At 40.2% G+C, this 23,445-nt stretch overlaps 1 protein-coding gene across 1 annotated transcript in view; it reads left to right on the top strand.

The window, feature by feature from the left end:
- The first annotated feature begins 813 nt into the window (after positions 1–813).
- The window catches only part of RAD23B (RAD23 homolog B, nucleotide excision repair protein), a 36,503-nt gene continuing 13,871 nt past the window's right edge, over positions 814–23,445 (top strand). Inside the window, exons 1-5 of the mRNA XM_063421866.1 lie at positions 814–990; positions 13,401–13,482; positions 15,883–15,962; positions 18,182–18,426; positions 21,519–21,574. Coding sequence (XP_063277936.1) covers positions 925–990; positions 13,401–13,482; positions 15,883–15,962; positions 18,182–18,426; positions 21,519–21,574 — 529 coding nt within the window. The 5' untranslated portion in view covers positions 814–924. The remainder of the gene's footprint in view (positions 991–13,400; positions 13,483–15,882; positions 15,963–18,181; positions 18,427–21,518; positions 21,575–23,445) is intronic.

Below are 23,445 nucleotides of genomic sequence, written 5' to 3'. Positions count from 1 at the left end.
TCCAACCCTGGTGGTGTTTAAGGACAGGTTGGATAAAGCAACCTTGAGCAACTTGGTTTAGTGGAAGGTGTCCTTGCCCATGGCAGAGGGCTTGGGACTAAATGGTATTTTCTATTCTATGAAACCAGCACTGGCGAAACTTAGGTGCTATAAGCCCATGATTGTGTATTAATAAACTTGTGTAACAACTTACATAAAATGCGGTGTGTCTGTGCCACTCATGTCAAGAAGGACATTGAGGGGGTGGAGCATGTCCACAGAAGGGAACTGAGCTGAGGAAGAGTCTGGAGCACCAGGAGCAGCTGAAGGAGCTGGGAAATGGGCTCAGCCTGGAGAAAAGGAGGCTCAGGAGGGACCTTCTGGCTCTGCACAACTCCCTGACAGGAGGGGACAGCCGGGGGGTCAAGGTCTGCTCCCGGGAAACACGGACAGGAGGAGAGGGAACGGCTTCAAGCAGTCCCCGCGGAGATTTAGTTGCGTGTTAGGAAGAATTTCTTCACAGAAAGGGTGTCTGGACATTGGAATGGGATGCCCAGGGAGGCTGCAGAGTCACTGCCCCTGGAGGTGTTCAAGCAACGACTGGCTGAGTCACTCAGTGCCACGGCCTTGCTGACACGGTGCTGTTCGGTCACTGGGCGGACTCGATGATCTCACAGACCTTTTATCCCGCGATCTCTCCGTTTTCTCTCTCTCTATAAAATTCTATTTCTGTGGCCGCCCGGGCCCCTCCTCCCGTTCTCCCCGCCCTCAGGCGCGCGCGCGCCTGCGCCGTGCCGGGCCCCTAAGGCGGCGCATGCGCGCCCCGCCCCCCGCCGAGGCCGACACCGCCTCCCTGCCCTCCTCCTCCCTTTCCCGGCCTCTTCCCCGCCACCTCTTCCCGGGGAAGGGACGAGGGCGGCCGGAGCGCGGCACGTACCCGCCGCCATGCAGATCACACTGAAGACGCTGCAGCAGCAAACCTTTCGCATCGACATCGACCCCGAGGAGACGGTGCGGCCATTCCCGGGCTCCCCCCGCCCCGTCCCCCCACCCCCGGGACGCGGCCGTGGAGAGGGATGCGGGAATCTGTGCCCTCGACCCCGGGGAAAGGGAGGGATGGATCCCTCCCGTGGAGGTGGCCGGAGTTTCAGTGAGGGTTTGCCGCGGGGGTGATGCGGTGTCCGCCGGGGAATTCGAGGCCGGGGGAAGGGGGTGAGCTGAGCCGGGGGTGATGAGGGACCCCTTTTCCTCGGGATTCTGATGGATAAGAGTGACTTCCCATCCCCGAAGGAAAGGGGCTGCCGTGGCCAAGCCTCCGGCGGAAAGACTTTCCCCCCCTTGTTTTTGAGGAGAACGCCCCGGAGGTGGGAGGGTGAGTAGCTCTGAGGTGATAAGGGGAAATAGCCCGGGACGTGGGAGGGCGAATAAATATCTCACGTAGTCCTGGGGAGGAGAGGAGCGCTATAGGAAACGAAAGTTTTTCCTTTCGGGAAGCGGAGTGCCGTGGGTTAGCAGTCAATGGGGCGCAGATCGCTGCTGGTTTATAATGGGAGCGCTGGGAGAGGGGGTGTTGCGAGAACATCTCTCTCCCGGGGTGGGGCTGGGGGTGCAGCAGAGGGAACACGTGGCGATCCTTCCCATCTTTCCGTGGATTCCCACAAGGGAAACGCTGGGAGGTGTGGGGTTTTTCTGCTGGGGCAGGAGTGTGATCTGGAGAGGGCCTGGTGTTTGCTGCCAGGTGCATCGCTGTGCGTTCGGGCAGGTGTGTGCTGTGGAGGTGGGAGAGTGCGGGAAGGGTTTATTGTTTGGCCTCACGGGGCGAGCTGCAGTGATTAATCAGTCTGCACTTAGGAGGGGAGGGAGTGCAGGAGAGACTCTGCTGACCTCGGTGGAGGCGATATCGGGGTGTGTGATGGGGTTCACAGCAGCTTCATTCCCCTCCCAGTGCCTTCGGATGTGTCTGATGATACTGTGATTGAGGAGGAGACATGTTTTGCTTCCCGGTGAATGTTTTCTTCTGGCATACTGGAGCCCGCAGGAAAATCCTCGGGGAAATGTAGCATTCTGAGATGAGAGGAAAGGCCTTAAGTGAGTTGGCAGGGTTGGAAGATGTTTTGTCACTTGCCTGAGCAGGCATGGTCGCTCTGATAGCCAAGTCCAGACTCACTTGTGGCCTTGGTTTGAAAGATCTGCGGAGGCTATCAGCTTTCCTTTCCAGCAACCTTTCCGGTGGCAGGTGGGCAGTGAACATTTAGAAACTAATTGAACATTGTATCTGATTTTTTAGTCCGTTAGTCTACCCTCTTCTGTTTTATGAAAAATAAAGTGTGACAGGTGAAAGTTGGACTAAGAGCTCATTTTGGTTACCATTGTGACTGAGGTACATGGCAAATGCCTAGGAGAAGCATGAGTTAGAAACCTTCAGATATTTAAAATAGAAGTATTTGCTTTTACTGAGAAAACTCTAATTTTTTAAATTTTTTTTTCTTTTTTCCTCTTATATTCAGTAAGACCCTGGGAAGTAAATTCAAGGAGAGGACTGAAGGAATGTTGCCAGTCAAAGCCCTCACCAGTTTAGGAGACAGCAGAATGCAATGACTTCAAGTTGGATTGTGGGAAATGAGAATGCTCTCTCTGTTTAGAAATGTAGCTGCTACAGCAGCTCAAAATAAAAATGCTTCTCATGAGCATAACTTCAGGTTTTGGCCAAGAATGGGTGGTAAGACAGGAAATCTGGTAGAATTTGAGGAGAACTTTGTTTTAAAAAGAGCAGGGTAAAGACTTGTTTTTATTCTTAGCTGTAGAGATGGAAAATGTGTTTAAATTTCTGTGGCACGCATTTTAGAAAATGATGAAGAAATTACTGTTGGAAATGTTAAAAATCAGAGAACTTAGTAAAGAGAAGTTCAGCTTTGAGCCTTCAGTTACAAACTGAGTCTTAAAATCAGAAAACGCTTTGAAATATTCTGTGTTGAGGAAGTGTCTCACAAATGTGTGCTTTAGAGCTCTCAGTCAGATTTTTTGGAATACATGAATTTCAGCTAAGTGCACTAGTTTCTTAGATGAATTTCCTGAGACCTTAAAACATGTTTCATGTAGTAAGGGAAACATTACTTTTAGTCTTTGGACCATGTCTGTGTTTCTCAGAGGTAGGCTTGTTTACTTGGATTTCTGCCCTATGCTGTGACAAGGCCAAAATTCATGCAGTTGCGATAGGCACAGGAAACCTGTGACTCTGAAGTTGGGTTCTGGTTCTGTAAAATTGCTTCTGTGTTCCTAGCAATTTTTCCCCTTTAGTCTCAGTACCAAATTAATCTGGAGAGCTTTGATGTTACTGTGCAAGGTAGAATTCTGACAAGATTTAATGCATGTAACTGAGAGCTGTTGTTGATAGGAATATTTAAACCAACCTCCAGTAAGAATTTAAAGCAATACACTTCTTAATAACTAATTAGCCTTGCTAATTAGCTTTTTGCACAAACAGCTGGTCTTTTTTTTTCCTATTAAATCACACGGTTCAGTTTTAAACTTGCCTTGGTTTGGTTTGGCTGTGTTTTAAAACATGGCAAACTGAGTATTTTGAGTGATAAAAACTAGTTTAAGCTATCTTGCTTGCCAAAGCACTGGGTGAAGACTGTCAGGTACTCTGACTGAAAGACTAAAGAAGATGAAAATATTTAGGCTCAGGCCCTATTATTGGGGAAAGCCTGTTATCAAATGAAATTTACGTAAGCCTGGCTGTTTTTCCTTAAGTTTTGTGTTGCACCCATCAAGCCATCCACACATCCATCCACAGGGGTGGATTTATCTGTTGTGGTCATTCTCGTGTTCCCAGTGGGGCCACTCAGGACTTGAGCCTTTAGACTTAACCAGGGTAAATGAAAGCATGTATCCATCTGCACAAGCTGCCACTTCTTTTTGTTGGCTCTCTGTGAGAAAGTAAATATGTGAAACGTTGTGTTAGGAGCAAATAATATGCACTGTCTGACCGATGCAGACCTGTGTAGCCACAACTCTTGTCTGAGGTGACAGTGCTGACACTGTAGGCTTCTTAACGTAGCACTTCTGTTGCGGTTATCACTATGTAGACACGAAGCAGAGTTTCAAAAATCTTCAACAGACGTTCTTAACTTTGAAAGTGAAACACCAGGCTAAAGTTAAGTCTGTCCTGTTTAGTTTTCAGCTCCCCCTGCGTTGTTAACCTAAAAACCTGGTTGTCAAAATGCAGAGAAGTACAAGGAATATTCAGGATGTCAGCAGTCTTTTGGCCACAGTCTGTGTGTCACATAATATGGGCTTTCACATTTCACTGTTCTACCACAGCACTTGAACACCCAGGAAAAAGCCAGCTTGATTAACACCATGTCAGCAGAACACTTTGTTTTGGATGTTTGAGCTTCTGCTATGTTCTGGTGTGTCCTTAGTATGTGTATGCTTTATTTAAACGTCTTTATGGAGATTTCTGGATGCTAATGTTACTGTGTCAGAAGAATTAACTTTATAACTGTTCTGGAAGAATCAGGGACTATTGCTGAGTGAAATGGTGAAAGCTGACTCCAGCTTGTTACCTGTGAATGAGTATGAACTCTTGACAACCTCCTTGCTACGTGTTTCGGTGCAGGTTAATCTTACAGCAGTTCTGGGTAAGAGGATTGCTTTTGTATTTCTCTGGGAGTTTATCATTTTAGTGGTTAGAGGAAGAGTGCTCAGTTTCAGTAGTACCCTTCAAGGTGAGAGATGTTTTTCTGTTTCACGTCTTGGTATTTTTCTCTAATTGTTCTTTGGGTTGTACAGTAGGTATTTTTCTTCTCTTCTGGAAGATTGTTTTGTTGTTCTTGCCTCTCTTTAGGATTTTATTATTGGGGGTGTGTGTGTGCTTGCACAGGCAGAGGAAGTGTGAATTTGAAGGGCTTCTACTTGCTGCTTGTGGTTTGATACATGACTCTGCAAAATTGTAACTTCAGGAGTAACTTACTAGAGTAAGAGTAGCTACATTTTTTTCATTGTTTTCATACTTTCTTCACGGACTGTAGCATTTTGTAGTTATGGTCTGTTATAATTCATATTTGTTTAATTAACTCTCTAGGGACTTTTTGCTACTGCTTTTCTTTGGTGGATAGTAGTTTTCTCTGTCCTGGTTAGAGTTAGGATTTTCAAGCAAGGAAGTTGTTCTGATTCTTGGCTGAAGAAGGCTAGGCTTTCACGTGTTCAGGAATATTTTCCTGAAATTTTAGTGAGTTTTTTAAATACAATTTCAAAAGAACTTTGGGCAGGATGACATATTTAAAAAAAATAAAGAAAAAGATAAGATAGCATAAATTACTTCATACAACTAAAACTATTTTTTTTATATTGGAATATGTTTTTACATGTTACCCATTTTTCAAATGCCATGGCTCTGCCCATAATTTTTTCAACTATTTCACTGAGAATGTTAGTACCCACTTTAGCTGTCAGCAAAGAGAAGTTAGCTTTGTACTTTTAATAATTTGGCAGTTTTATGTGCTGTATTTCTCAAAATCTTAACTTTCTTGGGTCACCATTCCCAAGGTGACCAGTACACTGAGAAGTTAAATATGGAGCTTGTATATACCTAAGGATGGTTCTGTAGATATATTTAAGGTCTGTTTTGCAGGTATGATTGGAAAGCAAGGGTATCTGTCCCTGATATAGATAACAACAGGCTGGAAGGTATTCCCTTTGAAAGTTAGTGAAAGTGGAGAGTACATTTTAATTAAAAAGGATTAATATGAGCAGATGGTCCTGCTAATGTCTGGAGTCCCATTGCTGTCCTTGTGCGTAAAGGCCTGTGTTTAGTCACAAACGTTTCAAAAATATTTTCTTTGAATTTTTGAAACACTGAGAAGTATATCTGTAGGTGTGAGCAAGGGGTTGTAAATTTACAGCACTGAAGGGCGTGGCTGGCAATGTTTTCTCCCACCAAGGTTTGTGTCTTCGGCCACGGTTCCTGTGAGTGGAGTGGACTCAGTGAAACAAAATCTCTCTTTATTTCACAGGACATGGTGATATGCAGCATGTCTTACCTAGAGCCTGTAAGGGTGTCTGTCCCTGCCCTGCAGGGATCACCAAAGGAGCTGGAAAGGGAGAGGGAAGGTCTTGCTGTGGCTGTGAGCATTGAATGTTGTCTACACTGACTCTGGTTCTCCATCTCTTTGTCTTTCCCTGTGTTTTTGTGTCAGAGGCACCCCTCCAAGTGGCTAGTCAGCAGGCAGTGTTGGAAAACGGTTTTGTAAGTGTCTTTTAAGAATTGATCTAAATGGCTTGTCAGTTTTCTTCACACTCAAACAACTGTGTCACTTTTATACTCGTAAATCGGTTTGTGGGGAATATGCCTCTTGTAAAAATTGTCTGCCCAAAGCTACAGGAGGATCAACAAGACCATGCAAAAGTCACCACTCAGAATGTAAGCTTACTTCCTAAATCAAGCTTTTGTGGCTTCAGAGGACTGTCCATCTTGCTACTTTTCTTCAAGCTGCAGATTCCTGAAAACTCTGCTTTAGGTTGAAAGTTGTGTTCTGTGTTAGTACAAAGCTGCATGAATGCAGCAGCTCTTTTAGTCACCTTTTTGCATTAGAAAACTGGTCCCAATGTATCCTCTTTCAGGTAGGGCTTAGATCAGTTTTGAAATGCAGGGCAGAAGTGTATGGAGGCCTGGAGGCCAGCTTTGAGATCAGAAATTATTTTTGTTGATCCCTGGTCAGTGCATAACAACTACTAGGCTTCTAAATTTCACTTGTGTGTAGATGAGCTCAATTTTGTAGAGGAAATTAGAAATGTAGATGTAATTGCAGAGAAAATAAATGTCAGGGCTAAATTTGGATTTTTACCTTGACAATTCCAGACTATTTTTCTTTAGAGAATGCTGCTTCTTTCTTTGTATGCAAACTTTAGCAACAGTAAACACAGCAAGTAAATAAAGGAGCTTATGAATGCATTATTCTATCTGTTTTTAAATGCTGGAGTAATTCTAGATGCCTTGTTTATTTGAGTACAGCTGTTTGTTTTTTTTTTCCAGGCGCTTACTAAGCTCGTAAACCTGACTGGATTCACAAGACTCTTCCTCTCCTGTAGTTCTTCCCAATTACTGTATCTGTTATGCCTTTGAGGCCTGAAGTAGGGCAGTGATCTGTTCATGTAACCACCATGATTGCCTTCTGACTAAATATGAGTGTCCTGTTTAGAAAGACAATATAAGAGAACACTGTAAATGGAGTTTTGTGCCGGAAAAAACTGTTTTTATATTTTGTAGAAAGAAGTAGCTAGAACCAAAAGCATTCTTACCACTAAAAGTACCATCAAGCGTTGACTTATGAGCTTAGTAGTTTCCTATCCTGAGTGTGTTTTCACTAGTAGGCACAGTATTTGTCATTAATCAGTTGCTGATCATGGAGTTTGATTAAGGGTAGTAAAACCTGTTGCACTGGTCAGTTTGTTGCTTCATTAGCAGGTTTATTGTCTGTACAGGTGCATTGTCCTCACCTGACTTTGAATAGTGTCTGTGTAGCAGTGTAATGTGGTAAATATTTTTGCAAAGATAGTGGGAGGAGAAGACTCATTAATATTAAGCCTAAATTCTAAAAAAGTTTTCAGACTATGATGCCCTCCCTCAGGGAAAAGAGCAAAGCCCTTTGGAGTAAAAGCTTTTGTCCTTGTCTAACTAAGACTTTTCCCAAAGTCTGTGAGAAACCTGTTAGCCTGCTACAGAAAAAGATGAAGAGTGGTACAGAATTATAAAGTAGATTAAATGAAAAAACTCTCTGTGCAGCATTTATTCTCAAAGAGAAGCAGTTCAGCAGTAGGTAGGTTGGTAATGAGGGTCTTTCAGAGTTGGTCTTGGGATCCATCTCTTCACAGTCCTTTAATTTGTTTGATTACAATTTGAGTACAAATCAACAGAAACATGACTACATTGATAAACACAAAATTTACCATTAGTACCTGGCTGCCTGATTGAGGGTCAGACTTTGGTAAACAGCTTTCAGATGAACAGCATGGATTAATTGGAACTGTTAAAAGGTGAAGCCCTGAAGATCATAGATCCTGAAACATCCAGGGAGAGTAGTGATGCTATTCTGCTTCAAGTATGCAGACAATGAATTGTTACCTTTTGAATGAGGTGTCGGGAGCCTTTGGAAAACTGTGATTCTGACATGAAAGGAAACTAAAGGAGACTCACTTAGCTTAGCTCACAAGTTTGGGTGAAATTGTGTAAATGTTTTACACTGGCAAGCACCAAGGGATATGGGAAGGCTACTCATGCTTGTATTATAACATCAGCATAAGAACAAATCAATATTAATAGTCCGTGAATTAACTTGGGCTGGAAACTAGGGAAAGACTTCCAATATCAGAGTAAACTTTGTAGCAGCTTCATGATAGAAGTAGCAAACAACCCTGGGTGCATCAGATTCCTGATGAAGATCGTGGTGTGGGAGATGGGCTTGTGGCTTGATGTTAGAAGAGATCCTTCCCAGTTTCTCCCAACGCCTCAAGAAATGAAATAATTTGTCTTGCCTATGTAATTATACATTAAAGCCGATGAAAGTACACTTTTTCATTAGGATTTATGAAATGGGTCTCTGAATAAACTGATGATTTTTGCCTCTTCTGTTATTCTGTATTAATTCTGTTAATTAATTAATTCTGTTATTCTGTTATTCTGTATTAATGCTAGGTTAGCATTAATATGAGGTAGAAGAAATGAAAATTAGTGTGAGAGGGAAGGGGAAGGGTGTATGATCAATGGGAGATGCTTGCCTGGATGGAACCCAGTGTGCTCTGCTTGCGTAGCTGGCAAAAAGTGACTGCAAGGAACCACTGGGAAACTCAGCAGTAGTGACTTAATGAAACCCATTTTTAGATGCCTGTCTGGGATGCAGTTGATGACTGGTGTTTCTTTGAAAAACTTCAATTTTTCAGTTAGGAGTCAATCAGCTCTAGCTCTTTGTTAAACATATTGCATGGCATGTATTCTTGAGAACACTACATTCAGTTTCTGAGTAGTAGGGAGAGTTTCATGTCTAAATTCATAGGGGACAGAAGAAAGTCATCTTACTTGTAAGTGCACTTCTAAATCTTTTGGGTAAGGTGTTTGTAGATGAATTGATGCTCTTTCTTAGAGATATTGCCATAAAGTACAGGCTCTGTTTATTGTGCTGTGAAATTTTATTAAGGGCAGAGGAAAAATGGGATTTGGTGAGGACTGAAATACATTTTGAACCTTAATCAGGTTGAATAAAGCTAGGAGGCCTGAAGGTTTATTTTATAGATCTGTATTTGTGAGACAAATAAATCATAATCTATGGATGATTACTCAGTTTGACAGATCAATGTGTTGGGTGTGCTTGCCCAAAATTAATTTTCATTTAATAAACAATGGCGATGCTGAAGTCTAGGTTCTCAGCAACCTAATTTGCTAGAGGCGAAGTTTAAGATGTTGCTTTTTTCAGCAGTTCACTGTACCAGCAGCTGGAAGATGCAGCTTTTCAGAAAAGCATTGAGAGGACTTCTCCCTCTCTCCTTCTCTTTGTTTTTTAAATTTCTCATTGAAAATGGGACATCTATGTTTTAGATCTAAATGAAGGTGGATCAGACTACTGTCTGACATACAGTTTGTTGCACCCTCATGCATTTTCTTCTCTTACCAGAATTAATGGCACAGTTATTTCTCACTATGCCTTCAGTCACTCCAGTTAGAACTACAAGAGGAAATTCTATGCCACTGGAATGTTACTGCTAAAACTGATGTATCTGATCTTATCTATTCCTTTTTTGTTTTGAGCATTAGTATTGTATCCTCTGGAAATGATGTGTTTCTGGCCTCCTAGGCTAGGCAGTGATGAAAGCCAGAAGAATAGGCAAGCGCTTTTTATTTTAGCCTGAGTGTTTCTTGAACTTCTGTCTCTAATAGGAGAATGATCAAGCCTGCAGCTGACTGCATTTTCTTGCAGGTTCAAGCTCTAGTGGTTAAGAGTTGGTTTAAGTCCTTTTGTTTTTTCCTTTGCATAGGTATGATCCTATCAGTTCATTGTGTTCATTTGAGATATGACAGATTCCCTTATCTAAATCACTATTCTTTATAAAGCAGTTAAGCAATGCTCTGAAATGTTCTTGAATGTAATCTGGAAATTACTCGACTATTTGGTGTATTTTCAGTTTCAAAGGAGCACTTTGAATGACATTACAGAGTTTTAAGTTTGTAATTCGGAGCCCATGGTGTGTTGCTGTCAGTCACCATGACATTGGGTATCTTTGGGTGGCAAAAGTTCACAGTAGAGTGACTGTCCATTTAAATGAGAGACCTATGTAAATGATCTTCCCCTTTGCAAATGGCAGTGTCCCTGGGCATAGATAGCAAAATACTGTAAATTGGCTCAGTTATGTTAAGCTTGAATTTCTTTCAGATTTTTGTAAGCTGTCAGCTGGAGAGCTGAAGTAATTTGTGTTCCAGTTTAGGACATAATCTGTTCTTAAACTGATTGATGTGCATGGCAGGAATACAGGCAGAGAATAAAGACCAGCACTGAAAACTGTAATGGCCGTTTCTCCTCTGGATTTACGGTTTTTTCAAGAATTAAGAAGTTAATGGTGGCCCCTGTATTGGCAAGCTGTAGCCAAAGATTATCTCTGTTTTTTAGGAGCAAACCTGTAGTTTGTTTTTGTGTTCAGAACCACCATGGTTCTGTAGCCTCATGGTGTTATTTGCATTGATAACTACTTCACTGAGGCAATAAATACCAAACTCCTTCACATGGATCCAGTTACTGCATAGTAATTAGTGTATGTCTTTAGTCCATCCTGACCTAGACCACCACAATAATAAAAATTATGTAAGTATTAGTATGCAGAGAGGGTTTTTGGATTGTGCATGGGGACTGTATAGCTGAAGCACAGCCACCTGCATGTCCAACAAGGCTGCAACTGCCTGTGTCTGCCAAATTAGTTTTTCTAGGTGTGATCTGTGGAACATGGGTCTGCATGCTCTACACAGTCCTCAGCACATGAAAGATTGTTGACCTGTTGGAGCTGGTTCAGACAAGGCAGTGAAGATCTTCATAGGTCAGAGCACCTCCTCTGGAGACAAACTGAGAGAGCTGGGATTGTTCAGGCTGGAGAAGAGAAGGCTCTGGGGAGACCTTGGAGAACCTTCCAGTGCCAAATGGGGGCTTATAAAAAAGATGGAGACAGACTTTTTAGCAGGCCTGTTAAGAATAGCTGTAAGGAAGGGATTTGGTACAGTGAGAATGGTGAAACACTGGAACAGATTCCCAGAAAAGGTTTTTTTGTCATTTCCTCTGAACCCATGGTGTAAATGGAAGTTTGCTTACATCTGGAGATAAATGCCACATGCCAAAGGAGTGAAAGCATAGTCCTGTTTGTTGCAGGCTTAGGGAAGGGGGAACATTCTGGGAGGTTTTCGAAGAAGGCAGTGACTCAGGTCACTTGCGGTACCTCAGTCACAGCACAGTAATAGTAAGGGGAAATGCTACACACAAGTGGTCAGCAAGGGCAAATGAATCGTTGGATCCTCCTACAGTAAATATATTAACTCCTTTTCATAGATCCAACTATTGTGTAGTAAATCAACATATGTGTTCAGTGTGTCATGACCTAGACTTCTAGTTGTTCAGACATTTATGTTTGAGAGAATACATCTTGGTTTTGTTCCTTGTGGGGAAAAAGACTGTTCCCTGGAATAAAACAATTGAAAATGAAGAAGACAAAATAGACATTTGAAGCCAATACCTTGATTGATGTAGTGGACATGAAACAAGCTTTAATTTTCTCCCTCAAAATAGATTATACACGTTATTCACGTTGCAATATTTGTTACAAATATATGACAAACATGGTAACTGGGTATAAAAGAAGTAGCTTCAAGTTACTATCTTTGAGTGATAGGTAGAAGTGTATAAGAATACCTAAGGAGAGTGTTAAAAAGTAGACATTTGGAAACAACTGGCTTTTAACATGGTTCTAGGGAATAATTAGTCCAAGTGCATGTAAAACTTTAACTGAAACTCTGTGAAGTATTGGACAGTTTTAATATTAAAGTTTAGGAAAAAAAAATCCTTGATCTGTGGTGAAGGAGATGGTTCAGTAGCAACGTGAGTGACTTCCATCCTTAAAGTGGGGGAGGACTTAACAAGTCATATTTTTAATTTTCAAGAAAATATAAATAAATGTAAATCAAAGAATAGGACAGATTGTTGTAAAATAAGTGCATGAGAATTATGATGCTTTCAGCAAATTACTGTCAAATTTGACTGTCTCCAGGACTTAGGAGTGGCAGTGACCTGCTCTTAATTTTGCTGTGGGAAAGCAACTGCCTGGTTGGAGACTAATTCCAAAGAATTTGGCAGATGCGGGAGTGGTATGTATGATAAAAAATACCAAAAGCATCCTTTCTTCATTGCTAGGGAAAAAGAGCTGGCTCCCTATTTTTGTTTAGTTCCATAGAGGGAAGCAATATGTTGTGTTCTGTATCCTTGCAGAGTTTTATGAAAAAGGTTTTTTGAATATTCAGAAAAGGTGGTGTTTAGAAGGTGGTGTTATCTTGCAGTAACAAGCTCATAATAGATTGGTTGTCTTTGTTTTGTGTATACTGGGAGTGTCTGCAAGAAAGCAAGAAGAATTGACTGTGTGTGCAGGCAGTTTGTCTTAAAACATGACTGCAGATGTGTCAGTAGAGGAATGCTTTTATAGGAGCTTGCTTTACCTTCTCAGGGCAGCGTTATGGAATCTTTCTGGAGAATTGAGAGCATTCTTACACATGACAACTAGCAGTGCCACTTGAGCTATTGGTGCTGTGAAACTGTGGATGGTGCATCAGTGGTCCATGCAAGCAAGTAAATGTGTAGGCTTAGAATTGCTACATGAAGCTGCAGAAACTGTGGTGGAGGGGGAGGAGTTGAAAACAAGTTATGGAAGATAAACATCTGAACATTTTGCTGAAGTGTTTGCATATGGGGACTTCAGGGTTGAATGTCATGGTGAGCCTACCGAAACACACACAGGTATTCCCTGAAAAGTGGTTATGATGATGAAAACCTTCAGCCCTGTTTTTAGCTGGTGTACCTTTGGGGAAAGAACAGGGCAAATGGGTCAAAAGATTAAAACATTTTTGTTCCACAAATTTCTTAATTTACTTTTTTGTTGTGTTTACGCTCATACTAATAACTTTTCATGGAAAAATTAATTACCTAACTTGATTCAGCACAGGAGACTAGTTGGGAAAGGGACATGTTGGTCTGCAAAATGGTTACAGTGACATATTCAGAAGACTGATAAACTTGACATAATCAAGGCATGATTGAAACTACTCTTCAATATTTAAAAGTATACTTAATTAGGTTTGTAATGTGAACTTTATTTTCATTAAGCCTGTTTCTGTGCTTTAGGTGAAGGCACTGAAAGAGAAGATCGAATCAGAAAGGGGGAAAGATGCCTTTCCAGTAGCTGGCCAAAAACTAATTTATGCAGGTAACGGATATTCTGAAGATAACTTATGTGAACCTGCCTTACTTTATGTTGTTTGACTTGGGCATGAATGTTAAGTTTTCTAAGAATTCTAAGAACTGAAGTACAGACAGGATAAAACCCCTCTACGAACACAAAAACAAACTCAGTGTCAAAGGGAACTCTTAATTTTGAATTAGAATATTTAGATTTTAATGCACATATGTCTGTCATCTTTGCTCATGTAACATGATGTCTTGGGGATATGCTGGGTGAAGAAGAAATAGATTTTGTTACAAGAATTCAAGATTTAAGCAGGTCAAAGCTGCTGTTCTGACTTAATTCTTTTCTTGTTCAATTTATGCTATATATAGCTGAAGCATTGCTGTATATACCTCAGAGAGTTAAAAACCAGATTATCTCTTTTTGATTAACAAAAGAAACCCACCGCCAAATCCGTTCTGTGCAAAGGTACTTTCTATAATTTTAAACTCTTTCACTGGAAATGTGTATTATGTACTGGCAAAAAGCAGGCTAATGTCAGTTAAAAACATTAAATTAACTTTATTTGAGCTTTATTTTACTTGCCTTGTTCATTCTGGTGCTAATGTAGAAATCTTTTTTTTTTTGTTCTCGCTTCATGGCAGAACTTTGGTGTTATTCTAATACTCCCCCTAGTGGCAAAAGTGAGCTTGAAGGAAACTTCGGTGAACTTTCCACTTTTGTCATGTACTGCTTTGTAACAAGTATTGTCTTTTTCAGCTCTAATAAGCTAAAACCACTGTTAACAGTGGAGAGATGCTAATGGGAGACAAGTTGGGAGTTGAGTCTCTGTGTTTATTCAGCTCCTCTGGACTATGTCTCATAGCAAGTTTTATGTCCCTGGTACTTTGGTGGGGGGAGTGCATGTCAAGAACATGTGTGAAACTGCATAGCATTCTTAATATTGTGTTTCTGTGATAGCAAAAATCAAAGATTGCATAAGATTCTGTGACATGACTTGAATGTTTTCCAAAGCCAGAATGTATCTTCAGTATTGATTAATCCTCAAAAGCAGTAGGGAATATAGAAAATGAGATTGAGACTATAATATTATCCAAAGATGAATTATCATTTTAATCTTTTGCTTGGACAAGAGATATGAGGATATGTTGATGATGTTTTTACTTTTGTTAAAATGAGCTATAGAATTTTTGTAGTTTGGTAAAGCAAAGTGATACCCTCGGCTAACTTTGATTGGAGAGGCAGATCCATTGTGTTGACATTTGTATTAGGGTGAGGTCTAGAAATCCAGAGTGGTGTGTTCTGAGGAGATAGGATGTCTTCTCAGAACATAAAGTATATATATTATATTACATACATATTAAAGCCTTCCCCAAAGTGCCTATAAAAATTGTAAGTAAACCCACGTAGTTTCTGAGTCAGGTGCTACAGGTATTAACATGCTATTACTGCACTACATGTAATACTTCCTTGAATGTTTGACCTGCAAGACTGGTGGAACCAGTCTTTTGTGTTCTGAGTGCCATAAAGTGCATTTGTTGTTTGATTTCCTTGCAATCATCAGGATAAGGATGTGTCCTTCTAGTTGCAGTCCACTAGAGACGTTGTGAAATGGAAGCAGTCTGTGGCACAACTTCAGAAAATTAGTCAGTTTAAATTGTACAATTTTCCTTGAAAATTCTGAAGTAGAAATAAGTGCTATAAAACTCACTGAAATACGGACTTGATTTTCTGATTTGTAGTGCTACCTCTAAGTCAGCTTGTTCTAAGGAAAGGCAAGAAGTATGTGACTTACTGTGTTCCTAAGTTCTTGCAGAAGTGATGCAAATCTATTTTTTCACAGTACAATCTCTGCTTATGAAACAACAAGTCGTAGTTTAACAAATGTTTCTGGGTTTGCCCAATAGCTTTTTCATCCTTCTGTCAAGGTGGCAAGCTACGGGATGGTTCTAGCTTTTTCTAAGGTTTTAGCCTTGCAAATTGTTAAAGTTGCGAGCTCACACACTTGTTATTGCAGGTAATGCTATTATCTGAAGAACAAATGGAAGATAAGTAGAAAGGATTTTCCCTTACTGTGTAAGCAAGACATAAGTTACTTGGTTAAGCTTTTTATGTGTTAACGCCTTTCCTCAGTATTACGTGTATCTCTGTTGAGGACCCAGTGATTCCAGATTTAATGCTTTTATTTTAAATGGTTTGAAAACATCTTCAGCACTTAGGGCAGCAGTCCTCAAGCTATCCACTACTCTGTATATCGCATAAAGAAAATTGTAGCTCTACTGCTGAAGCTTAATGGCCAAACTTCTTTTTGTTGGGTTAACATTTATAAATCTGCATAAAACATGTTTTCATGAGGAAATGCCAAGATCATCCATTGACTTGCTAAACAACTTCTTAATTTCTGCCTGTTTAATTTCCCAGGTAAAATCCTTAATGATGAAACTCCTCTTAAGGAGTACAAGATAGATGAGAAGAACTTTGTGGTGGTTATGGTGACAAAAGTGAGTAATCATTTCTTTCGAATAGGAAGCTTCATTAATTTAATTCTATTTTTCTTGTGATGAGTGATTGTATATGTCCATCCTTAAAACCAGTGGAATTTCGTTATATGCAAGTTCAGGTCAAGAGTAAAAAGCTTGCATAAATAGATAAAAAATACTGCTTCACGGTCTTGGTTTGCCTAGGCTGATTTGTGCTGCTACTCTGTGCTGAATCAAATAAAAAAATTACTAATGGCTGATTTTGTTTATTTTTTCTTGTCTCTCTGGGTTTTTTTTTTCCCTTTTATTATTAAAAGGAAGAAGGCAACCTAGGTTGTTGTTAAATCATCTGTATGGAACTCTTTCAGCCTTGCCATGTTGCTTTTCATAGTTCATGGCTTTTTCTTCTATCAAACTCAACAGCATAAACCAGTACAGACAGGATACATCTGGCAGTAAACAAACCTGTGGGTTTTGAAAGACTGCAAGTGCAATTTATAGGCAATGACTATGACATGTGTTTGAAGTATTTCTTCTCTGAACCAGTTGTCAGGATGCTTCCAGGAATCAAGCCACTGATTTTCCAGGCATTCCAGACCATTGTGATCTGAACAAAACTGTCTTCTTCTGTGTTTTGGAATATGAAATTAATTTTGAAGCTAGCGTTCCTCCTCCTGACAAAGAAAACATATATTCTGTTACCCTGTATTTCTATCTGGTGGTATTAAACATAATTAAACATGTGAGCTTGTTAAAGATAACTGTTGTTGCTGTCTTCCTGAACGAACAACTTTCCAGTCTGTAGTTTGTCACAGAGGCATTTATCAGTGCATGAGAGCATGTGCAGATGAGATGTCAGAGTCCAGTTTTTCATTTTGTTGGTAGCAGAAGGCTCCAGAGAAGCTGTGCAATTGCCACTTCTGGAAGTGTTCAAGAAATGTGTTGCTGTGGTACTTAGGGACACTGTTTAGTGGTTGATGTGGCAATGATGGGTTAGATTCAATCATTTTAGAGGCCTCTTCAACAATTTTGTGATTCTAAATGCAGATCTCCATGAAGAACTTCTAAATTTAGTATATTCTGATAATAAAGCACCTGCAGTTTCTGCATTTCTTCAGTCTTAAAATATTTTAGCTAGTCTTGGAGCTCAATTGCCCTTTCCTAATTCTATTGTGGATAAGACATTCCCAGTCATGTAGGCACAGACTGCTAACTTTGTCTGATGCTCAGACTTTGTTATATTAAGGGTTTAGGAATCCAGCAGAAAATAACCCCCCTTGCATTCCAACTGTGTCTGTTTTTATTTCATTTAATAAAATGTTATTTACTGTACCTGTCATGTTGGAAGCTATTAATTCTTAACCTTACTTCTCCTTGCAGACAGGAGGTAAAGGAGGAAGTAGATGTTTTCTTCTTCAAGCAGGCAATGTCTGAAAGTGGTGCACCTTGAATAAGTAGTTTTGTTAAAGTTCAGCTATTTCTCTTGGAAAGGCAAAAATATTGGAGTCAGCTTTGTCAGCCCTTGGGGCTATTTCAAAATAATGGGATTCATGCTGCATGCAAGAAAAAAATTCAAGTTTTCATTAGAGATGTGAAGATTATTTCACAATTGCATACAAGTGTTATTCGCTCTAAATATTCTGCTGTAAATTTGGTAGTCCTTCATTCTGTATCCTTGGTGCTCTCTTCAGAACTGAAGTATTTGAGATGTTACTGTAGTGCTCTGAATGCAAAGATTGCATAACTTAAACATGTTGCAGGTGAAGTTTTATTTTTTTGATACATCTTGTTTCCCAACAAACAGCATTCATAATGAAATGTGATTTCTGTGTTAACCACTTTTTTCCAGATCTGAGTGGTGAGAAAAGGTTATGCTTGTTCTGCAGATGTTTTTTTGCAACTTGCTTGGTTTCCTCTGGAAAATGTGCTTTCGTAAAACACAGGATTGTTTGCATATTTAGAATATTGTGGTCTGTAAATATTAAGATTTTTGCATTTCACTTTGTCCTCAGAGTGTGAGTGCTCAGGTGTGTAAATACTTCAGTGACGCTCTCAGTTGCTTGTTTGAACACAGCGAAGGGCGTTAGAAATTTAATATCTTGCAACATTCTAATGTTGTGCTTGATGTTGAGGCAGCAATATCAAACACAAATGGTCTTAAAGAACTGATTGGGTTGCCTCTAGAGAGCCATGGATTTATGAGCTTTGTGCTGTGCCTGAACTCTGTTGTCCTCCTGTAGCCCAAAGCAGCAGCTGGAGCGACTCAGCCATCAAATGCCACTTCCATTGTTGGCTCAACAACTGCAGCTCCCACAGCAGTTGCTGCACCAATCCCTGTTACTACCCCTGTGCCAGCTCCTGTCCCTCCACCACCAGCACCAGATACAGTAGCTTGTGAACCTGCACCTGTGAGTGCTGCAAAAGAGAAGGCAGAAGAAAAACCACCTGAGGCACCAGCTGCTGTCAGTCCATCATCAATTGACAGGTATGAATAAGTCTCCAAAAACGGGTTCCAGTTTCTGTTGCTTCTAGTTTTGATTTTAAGTTTTCATTACAGTGTTAGTTCAATCACTCTCTCTATTCTATATAATTTTTCTTCTTTCTTAACTGTAATTTCAGTCTCTGACTCAAGTATAACATAAGCACCTCTAAGAAGCACCTCTCCTTGCTTATGCCTTCTCCTGTGGGAAATGTGGTCTTGGGAACAAACCTGTGGAGGGGAGAGTTAAATGACACAAGACTTGAGCTCCTGTTAGGCATATCAGAGTTGCTGTCCTGCAAGTTTCTTTTCAAACTGATGATATTGTGCAGTGGGGATCTACTGCTCACAAAGCCCTTGGAGTCTTAAAAAATGTGTCCTGTCCTGCTTGTAATCATCTGATTGTGCCTTGGACCATGTTGGTCAGATTCAAACCATAAATTCCTTATTGCTGTATGAGTCCCTTAATTTCTGGAAAAAGTTTTTTCTTCCAAATGTAGGATATGGTATTGCTCTTAGTCATGTAATGTTTTGAAGCTACAAGGTTGGGGTTGTTTCTGAATGTTCCTTGGCCCATCTGCAGGTAGTTCCGGGACCTGGGAAAACTTTTCACCTCAATTTTCTACGATTGAGAAAATCAGGTGGAAGTTAGAGGTTTCATCCCTCTTGTATGCTGTTGCCTTTTTTTGCTTAAGTTGCTTAAGTACTGTATGGGACTAAATGTTATTAACTGGAATTTAGTGATCCTGAAGTGCTGCATAGCATCAAATCTTCATTTTTCATACTCTGGGTTTTAATTATTTGTGTGTTATTTCTGGGAATACTGGTGTTTAAATACAATCGCTTAAAAATACAAGACAGTATTTAAAACGTCATCAAATGCTGATTTGATGATAACAAAGCAAAACTTGCCTAATGTCTTGGAAAGGTCATCACAAACTTCTTGCACTAAATACACAAATTTATGATTTAATTTTGCAGTTCTGAGAAGTGAGTATCGCTTGGAAATGGAATGCAAGTGAAGTTTCATTTATCAGTCAAATTAACTTAGTTGTTAAAAATAGTAATGAGCGGGGTTTTTTTCTTCTTTTTTTCCCTGCTCAGTTTGTCCAGTAGGTTCAAAGATCAATATTTATACTGAAATAGTGTTTTCCATGTTTTTCATGTACAGTTTGCAGTTTTGTAAGACTGCAGTAAGGGAGCCTCAGTGTACACACTTAACAGGGAGGAATAAAATAATTTAACATGTACATTAAGATTATCACCTGCTTGATTTCAGTGAATACTGTTTGCTTCTGATTTGCTTAGAAGTTAATTACTAAGGCAAGATTTACTGACCCAAGGCCAGGCCAGCTGGCCTCCTGCTTTGCCTTTGATCTTTTTTTGATTGTAAATCTTAACTTCTGACAGATAATAGTAAAGCATTCTTGTTGGAACAAATTATTTCTTGCATAGATCTTACAGAGATCTCTGTAAGTGCCTTGTTGGATTTTTGGTGGTGCCTTCTGAAAACATTCAGATCAATCTGATGATCTTTCACTTGCTGGTAGGAGATGCCAACTCTTGTAGCTTGATAAGTGTGAGGCTCCTGCAGCTCCATGTCCTCAAGTCTATCACGTTATCAAGATGTAACATGTACTCCCAAAATATACACACAATATGTCTATACCTATAAATATACGTCTGGCTGCTTAAGTCAGCTCAGGCAGGGAAAATCCCAGCATTCATGCAAGATTTTTCAGCCACATCCTGTTCCCCTCTGGCTATTTAGAGCAAATCCCACTACTGCAAAATGAATATATACAAATCACAAATGAAAAGTATGAATTTTTGTTTTGATAGCTGGCCCCTTAGAGTTCACCAAGTTTTTGGTACCAGGGCATGGGGGCTGCCTGAGCCCTGCAACCCTGTTCCAGTCCTTGATACTCAGATTCCCATTGCCTGCACATGCACACACACACAGAGGGCTCACTCAGGAACTGGCTGCAGTCTTTGGCCTTCAGACTTCCACAGTGTCTGGTCTCAGCAGTTGCTGGCTCCACAGGTGTCTGGATCCTCCAGCTCACAATTCCCTATCCCTGTGAACTATTTGAATTCCACATGAACGTGTGTGTAAAATAGAGACACGCACACCTTGCATTATGAAAAATTTTTAGAAGGATTTTAATAAAATCTTTATAAATTTTTAGGTGGATTTTAATAAAAAGACAGGATGGATGGGTGATGAGGTGCAGAGTGTGGCTAGGCAAGTGTTTCTTACATATGATTGGCCCTTTTTCTTCTCTTCTTGCTCTCGTGACCCATGCTTTTCTTCTGCATAGTGCCTTAAGCTTTCTTTTCCCTGCCTTTGGTTCTTTGCCTAGATTTTCGCCCAACATTTTTCCTGGCACCCCACAGTGAGTTGCACCACCCTGTAGGCTGTAATGCCCTTGAAGGAGTCCTGTTGACCCACTCTGCATGTCACCCTGAGACCAAGGGGCTGATGCTTTAATTTGCAGCCCTGGGAATGGGGCACCCTTGGCTGTGGCTGATTAGAACTGGTATTCCTCTGCCTAGTGTTGTGCCTCTGTGTTCCTTGCTGTTCATGGAGGTGAGCCTTTAATCCTGTAATTTAACAAATTTGACAACTTGAGATGGAGTAATTGCAAGTGGTAGCAGTTTATATTCCTGGGCAAATAGTATACTGAGATTTTAATAAATGCTTGCCACCAACCTCCTTGGGTCCTCATTGAGGTCAAACTGGTCACTGTGGGGAAGCAGTTAGTGAGACTGCTGTGTGCTTTTGAAAATCCACCTTTTTCTCCCACCCTTTAAAGCATTCAAACAAGCAGATGGCTAATCCCTGAGCAGATGGGCAAGAGCCAAACTTCTGGGGGGTAGCGGGGGAAGGTTGGCCTTGTGTTAAAAATGCTAGCACTGTAAGTTTGTAAAATCTATTCTCACTATAGGACCAAAAGAGAGCTCTTTGGAAAGCCTTGTTGTTTTTTTAAAAACAAAAGGGACTATTAGAGTTACAGCTGCTGCTGCTTTTTTTTTTTTTTAAACAGGAAGTCTTCCAAAGTTTAGTAATTACCATTGCACTTGTCTTCATCTTACAGTACAACAGGTGATACATCTCGATCAAATCTTTTTGAGGATGCTATAAGTGCTCTTGGTAAGTGGTGAGTTTTTTTAATGTAGACATTATTTTGGTGCAGCAGAAACATGTCGGATTAGCAGATGTTGACATTTTCTTCTGTATCTGTCATTGTTAAAGTTGTAATCAAAGTGCTCTTCTCTAAGACCTGAACTTGATATCTTGGAACCAATTTCAAGAACTACTTTACTGAAGATTTCCTTTTATATATTTTTATTGTGTAAAAAGAAGATCCTTGCACTCCTGCTTTTTTCCCCCATTTACTTTAATTTATCTTCCAACTATTCTCTTTGAAGTACCTTGACTAGAAGACTAGATGTAAATATGTGTGTGCTTTTCACTTTTGCACCCCTGAGTGCAGAGCTGATAAAATGGCTGCCTTTATTATTCACTCCTTCCAGCTTTGAAAGTACTTTGCTTTTTTGACACATGGAGATTAGATAAATTCACCAGATCTGCTGCTATCTGAGTTGAGAAATGAATGCTTCCATGTAGTTACAGTCAACTTACTTTTATTTTGATAGTTTAAATAATCTTTGTTTCTCAGTGGAATAGATAGAATAAAAACAACACCAGGGTCTGCCTCTCGTTTATGCTGATTTGGGTAGCTGGGATATTACTAGACAAACGCACAACTCCTCACTCCTGCTGAAACTTTTGGGTTGTTTTGGAGTGTAACAAATTCAGGCACAGAAATAAGGAGGAGGTGGAGTTTTTTATTCTGTCTTTTGTCTTCATATATGAAGCTGCGATTTGGTACAAAGAGTTCAACCAAGTAAACAATTTCACTTACATTTTTGTGTGGCTAAGTTGGAGGCAGGTGCTGTGATTAAGCAGCCCAGGGTGATTTAGAGGCAGCAGTAACATTTTACACGCATTAGTGGTAGCTACAAGGTTCAGTCTATCCAGCTGCTGTTTAGACCTTAGGTGTGACATACTGTTTTAAATTTTATAATACAAAATAGCTGACAGATACTGATAGCAGGCGACAAAAACATTACAACTGAAATGGCTGAAGTGATTGCTGCTACCAAAGATGCTTTCTTAACCATTCATAATATCTTAGTAGCCAAGATGAAGTCATCATCAACACTCTTGTTAACAGGGTTGATCAGCAAGTTAAATGAAGCTGGTGGTCTTGATTCAAATATCTTCAAAATTGGGAAGAAAACCCAAAATATTTCAGGAGCATCACCTCATGATCCATTTTATATGGAAGTTCTGTGGTTGGTGTCTGATGGAGTAAACCCATGTGTCCCTAAGGTGTTTGGAAATAAGAGATATTGAGTGTGATTTTCTGAGTAAGCATACTGTAAGTGTTGTCAGCCAAAAAATTTTCATGGACAATAGTCATGAACTCTGTGATTCTTCTTCTTTAAGAGTGTCCTGAAGTGAATTTGCTTGCTCAAATTGATGGATTATGTTTTCACATCTCAAGTTGGATCCCACACATATTCTAGCTGTGGCTTCTCAATTACATCGTCTGAAATAAATTTACTTTGCTTTAAAAACAGGGATTGGTTTCTGTGATTGAAACTGAAAACTCTTGTTTTCAGTTAAATGCTGAAAAGTGATGTGGCTTTGTATGCTTCGTGAAGATCTGCATGTCTTGCAGTCCTTGTGCAGCCACATCTTTCACAGGAGCAGCCTAAGATTTGTTTAGGGCGTAGGATGAGAATTATGGTGGGGAGTGTGATGAACTGGATTTGAGAGCTAACCCAGCTTTAAAATGTTCTTTGAAAGGCAAAAGCAAAGAGGAGAATCAATTCAGTATTTCCTCAAACATTTCCACTAGCACTAGGACAGATAGTCCTTATGCTATATCATGACATTGCTGGTGTGCAACTTCTGAACTATTACTCTTGATCTCTCTCATAAACTTGTGAAGT

Source organism: Prinia subflava, chromosome Z (genome assembly GCF_021018805.1).
Source record: "Prinia subflava isolate CZ2003 ecotype Zambia chromosome Z, Cam_Psub_1.2, whole genome shotgun sequence".
Taxonomy (NCBI): domain Eukaryota; kingdom Metazoa; phylum Chordata; class Aves; order Passeriformes; family Cisticolidae; genus Prinia; species Prinia subflava.
Note: the sequence above shows the minus strand (reverse complement) of the source record. Positions and strands in the feature narration are given on the sequence as shown.